This window comes from Carassius carassius, chromosome 18 (genome assembly GCF_963082965.1).
Source record: "Carassius carassius chromosome 18, fCarCar2.1, whole genome shotgun sequence".
Taxonomy (NCBI): Eukaryota; Metazoa; Chordata; class Actinopteri; order Cypriniformes; family Cyprinidae; genus Carassius; species Carassius carassius.
Window position 1 is genome coordinate 1,894,137 of NC_081772.1, and position 5,639 is coordinate 1,899,775.

Below are 5,639 nucleotides of genomic sequence, written 5' to 3' on the forward strand. Positions count from 1 at the left end.
GCGTTACAGTTCGCTCCAATCGGTGCCCGAGAACGAGAGGCGTTGGCCGTCAAACTCAGGTTCAACCTTTTATGTTGGCGTTGTTGAGCCAGTGGAACGGAACAACCCTAGGGCCCCAATCCTTGCGAGGGGGCGCCATAGGTGAAGGCTCCTCCCGAGAGGCTACTCGCTGGCGGTGAGAGGAGGTTGAGCGAGAACGCGCGGGCCCCTGTCGGCGTTCAACCTCTCTGGGTCTGCGGGGAATCAGCTGGCGGAAAGCGGCTGATTGCCGTTTCGCTGCCCTGAATTTCTCCACCACTGAAGTGACAGCCTCTCCAAACAAACCGTCCTTGGACACAGGGGCGTCCATGAGAAAAGATTTATCCTTCTCCTTTATGTCGGTGAGATTAAGCCAGAGGTGGCGCTCAACCGTGATTAATCCAGCCATGGAACGGCCCACTGCTCAAGCAGTATGTTTGGTAGCACGAAGCTCCAAATCAGTTGCCCACCGTAGTTCCTTAACCGCCTCAGGTGTAATACCCTCCCCTTCATCCAATCATTTTAACAGCTCCGCTTGGTAGGCCTGAAGGACCGCCATAGAATGGAGCGAAGCAGCCGCTTGGCCAGCGGCCATGTAGGATTTCCCCACTAAACTGGACGTGACTCGACACGCCTTCGAGGGAAGGAGGGGGCGAGACTTCCACGCCGTGGCTGAATTAGGCGCAAGGTGCTCGGCGAGAGTCTCTTCCACCGGCGGTATCGCTGCATAGCCATATCAGAAATGGTGGCGAAATCCGCAGCCGCAGCATTCGTGATCCGCGCCGAAAACGGCTGTTTCCAGGACCTCGAAACCTCCTGGTGGAGATCTGGGAAAAAGGGTAAAGGCCTCCGGGGCTGCGCAGGTGTCCGACTAGTCAAGAAACGGTCGTCCAGCTTCGAAGAAGGTTGGGCCTTGGCCTTCTCAACCTCCCATTCCAGCCCCAATGTACTCACTGCACGGGAAACCACGTCCAACAGCTCACTGTAGGAGGGGGAAACACGCCTCTCCTGTCCACTAGGAGGGAGAGGGCTCGTGTCGGCCGCGAAGTCCTCAGACCCCGAGGCCGCAGTGGATAGAACGTCGTCATCATGGCGGTCACAACCGAAGGAGATGGCGCTACATACCTCCGGTGTGGGCCGTAAATCCTCACAGGAAAAGACGACAGGCTCAATAAAAATTTTTCTCTGCACTAGGGTAGGGGAGAGCGAGCGATGTGGAGAATAATCCAGCGCTGAGCTGTCCTCAAAATCCATGTCACACGTGTCACCCCAAGCTATCACCTCGTGCGGTGCCTCGGCAGTCGCAGAAGTGATGTGGCGGGGGTTAGACACGGCGACATCGGAGAACACATCTACCCTAGAGCGCAGCACTCTGAGCCGCAGGCCATCGCAATGGGGGCATGAAGAAAGGCCGCTAAGCGCCGCCTGTGCGTGGTGTAAGCCTAGGCAAACTACGCACCTGTCATGAGTGTCCCCCTTTACGATGTACCTAGTACACGGGTCTTTGCACTTTTTGAAACTCATCGCTTCCGCGGAGAGGAGTATACTGCTCGTTGATGATCGCTGTGAACGCGAGACAATAGGGCACAGAAGATTCGCTTCGTACTGAAGGAATGAAATCTGAGGTAAATGGCGCGCAGCACCAGGTATATATATATGCGTACGCATGCATGGGTGTTGCCACGCGCTATTTGGCCAATAGGATTGGTGGGATGGTATAGGGCTTCAGACATTCGTCACACCGAAGGTGTTCCCATATGTGGTGACGTCACCGCAGCATCGAAGTGACCTATGAAAGGGAACTATAGAATTTTAATCTAACATTTTGAGTCTCTAGTAGCAGTGAAATACAGTAGTTTAAATATTATTATAATTATTATATAATAATTATTTAAATGCACTGAGTAATTAACTCGTATCACTATGAATGCTATTATTCTGACTGGTGTCGAACAGACCTGTTGGCTTCTTGTTAGGAGACAACATGATTAAATAACATCCCAAGAGTCACTTAAATCGAGTAAAGCTATTGGGTTACAAGGAGTTGTGGTTTTTGTGAAAGATAAATAATGCAAGCAGTGGGTTTAACACATCATTTGATGCTCTTCTTTTGCCATGTAGTGGTCATCTGAATAATCAACAAAAGAGCTGCAAAGCTGGTTTCACTTCTTTAACGCGAGTCTTTTCGTAACTGCTAAACTGAACCGGTTTCTCAGTTGTTAATCTTTTTTTTTTTTTAACCTTTTTTAAAGGTTGCAGAACACCCCACAGAGTCCTATACACACATATATCACGTATTCATCGTTCGAAATACTTTTTCTGGATGTTCTGTTATGTTTTATGAATCGAATTTGAATATGAAACCACACTTAATATGAAAATTCAAGAGGAAGGAGACACTACTTGGATATGACGATGAAGATTATGACACAATGAAATGAAATGTTTATTTATATTTATATTCTATTAATTTATTATTTAATTGTCTTGCACTGTAACCTACAAATTTCTAAAATTTACTATGGGTTTTGTATATTTCATATATTGTTCATATAAAGTTATAGTCTAAAGTTATAATTTCAATGATATATTTGTGTATATTGTTTGCTTAATATTCCAAATACATTTTATTAAAAATCCAAAAATCCACATATAAAATGTAATGCACAAAATACCTAAATCCAAGTAAAACATTTTTTCAATGTGTTTATGTGAATATACAGTATATATATATATATATATATATATATATATATATATTAATGACATGATTAATAATGACATGTATTCAATGATATTTTATTATATTCATTGAATATATATCTATTATTTTTCATATCATTATATATTCATATCTAAATCCAAGTAAAGCATTTTTTTTATTATTTATGTGAATATATATATATATATATATATATATATATATATATATATATATATATATATATATATATAGTCACAAGATTAATAATTTCATATATTCAATTATATATTACTATATTAATTAAATATATATGCATTGTTTTTAGAAGTATTGTTTACATGCAAGTAAAACTATAATTATGTGAATTATATATATATTATATATATAATTATATATATATATATATATATATATATATATATATATATATATATATATATATATATATATATATATATATATTGTTTTTTTTTTTTCAAAATTTTTACATAATTCATAAATAGGCTTAACAATGTTGCTTTGTGTGCGTAATATAAATAGAACAATAAATATAATATAAAATTTAATTATAAATGTTATTTTTTTATAATAATAGTATAATCATTAAAATGATATATTTATTTATGACTGCGTAATATATTAATAGATATTAAATAATAATAAAAATAATAGTGGGGAGGAGCGATCGTGTGTTCCTGTTACTGTAAGAACACGTCAGCAGAAGAAACCTCCTCTTTCTCACAGCGCTTTCTCTTCCTGCTTTAACTTTGTTGCATGCACATGACACTTTATGAGGGTGAGTAGCTCGCGCTTTACAAACAACCAGACTTACGATAGAATATCATCATCATCATCGTCGTCTCTCGCTTCGCTTTATAAGTCGCGAGTTTATTCCGCTCTTTTAGATGAACAGAACTCAGTCGTGAACTTCTCGTGACAGCGATGTCCGTGCTTCACCTCAACGCTCTCTCGGTGTGAAAATGCCCGGATTATGTCCATAACAGACCTGTAACAGCAGCATATGAGCCACAGCTTTCCATTTCCAGGCTGTGAAAATGAGATTCCGGTTGTTGAAAAAGAACTTTATTGCATTCTTCCTCATTTTAATTGTTTTTGTAGTGTTGTTTTACACCATACGACAGACTAAGACTGAAGCAAGCGTGGTGGAGGTGATTGAAAAAGAGACCTCACAGACTGCTATAATGGTTAAATTTGACTTCGGGACCATTGAGAACATGAGGAAGTCGGTCTATGACAGCAACTACCGGCAGTTCATTCAGAACGGAGACAAGTTTCCATCGGATCTCGATGTGGTCATCGTCGTGCAAGTCCACAATCGTCCGGCGTACCTCAAAATGCTCATTCAGTCCTTAGAAAAAGTCACTGGAATACAAAACACGCTTGTGATATTCAGCCACGACTATTTCTCACCAGAAATTTCTGATATAGTCAAAGGAATCACTTTTTGCAAGGTCCTCCAGATCTATTTCGCCTACAGCATCCAGTTGTATCCCAACGAATTCCCCGGACAGGATCCCAAAGATTGTCCGAGAGACATATCGAAGCAGGACGCCGTAAAAAAGGGCTGTTTGAACGCGGAGCACCCGGATTCGTACGGACACTACAGAGAAGCATCCATTACCCAAACCAAACACCATTGGTGGTGGAAGCTGCATTTCGTGTTCGAGCGAGTGCGGGTGCTTCGGGGATACAACGGATTTGTCGCCTTCATCGAGGAAGACAACTACCTTCTCCCAGATTTCCACGAATACTTCAAATCCATGATCGAGCTCAGGAAAACCAAATGCGGGGATTGCGACATCCTTGCTGTAGGCAACCATGACAGTTTATCGGGCTTCCACGAGCTTTCCAGTCAAACGGAGACGGCAGGATGGCTGTCCACCAAGCATAACATAGGCATGGGCATCTCCAGAGAGCTCTACTACAAACTGATGGGATGCAACCATGCATTCTGCACCTATGATGATTATAACTGGGACTGGACCCTGCAGAGCTTGTCTGGTACATGCATCTCCAAACCTCTAAAGGTTCTAGTGGCTCGTGGAAGCCGGGTTCTTCATACCGGAGATTGCGGCATGCATCAGAAGGATGATTGCCGGCCAGAAAACACTCAGGAGAGGGTGGATGCAATGCTTAAAGAGGCACAATCGGCGCTTTTCCCACTGGTTTTGACCTTGACGGACCACGGGCCGGTGCAGCATCAGCCTCACATGAAGAACGGAGGATGGGGGGACGTCCGCGACCACACGCTGTGCATCAACTACGCAGCTCGACTCTGAGCTGGAAGCTTTCACTTATTACCCGATTAAGTGCCATTCAGAATATCAGGGTTAAATGATGCAGGTCAAAGGTTTTGCTTTCAGCAAAAAGAGGAAAATGTGAGCAAAATATTGTGCTAAATGTGGATTAATCTCATAAAAAAAACAGGTTGAATTTTCATAACAAATTCAAAAGACCAAAAATTCTCATTACTGTAGAATGTTTTACTCTACTTTTTTGTAATTCTTATATGCTAAATATATCACTTTTTTAAGTTGTAAATAAAACAGAATATTTGGAGTGTGTTACTAGAAAATACTATTTCAGTCTTGAAAATTTCATGTTTAATTCAGTGTGTATTTATTTGTATTTATTTACTAGCAATTTGTTTCAGAAAATTGCTGGTACATTTCACAAATAATTACAGAGAAATATTAATAAAACATGAAATTTTGAAGCAAAAAGTCTGAAATAGTGTTTCTCTTATAAAAACGAACTCCGGTAATCTTACAACTTGTTTAGATTTTATAGTAAAAATTTACTATAATTTTATTTTATTTAAATGAGCAGTATAAAATAAGTTAATTAAAAAAATATAATTGAAACACAGTATACAAGAAAATTTTATTTCAGTCTT

The 5,639-nt window shown here is 40.6% G+C and overlaps 1 protein-coding gene across 1 annotated transcript; it reads left to right on the forward strand.

Annotated features, from left to right (window-relative positions):
• The first annotated feature begins 3,463 nt into the window (after positions 1-3,463).
• On the forward strand, positions 3,464-5,267 carry si:ch73-91k6.2 (alpha-1,6-mannosyl-glycoprotein 2-beta-N-acetylglucosaminyltransferase). Its single transcript, XM_059498151.1, has one exon. It carries the CDS (start codon positions 3,778-3,780, stop codon positions 5,020-5,022), a length of 1,245 nt encoding a protein of 414 aa, XP_059354134.1. The 5' UTR covers positions 3,464-3,777; the 3' UTR covers positions 5,023-5,267.
• The last annotated feature ends 372 nt before the right edge of the window (positions 5,268-5,639 follow it).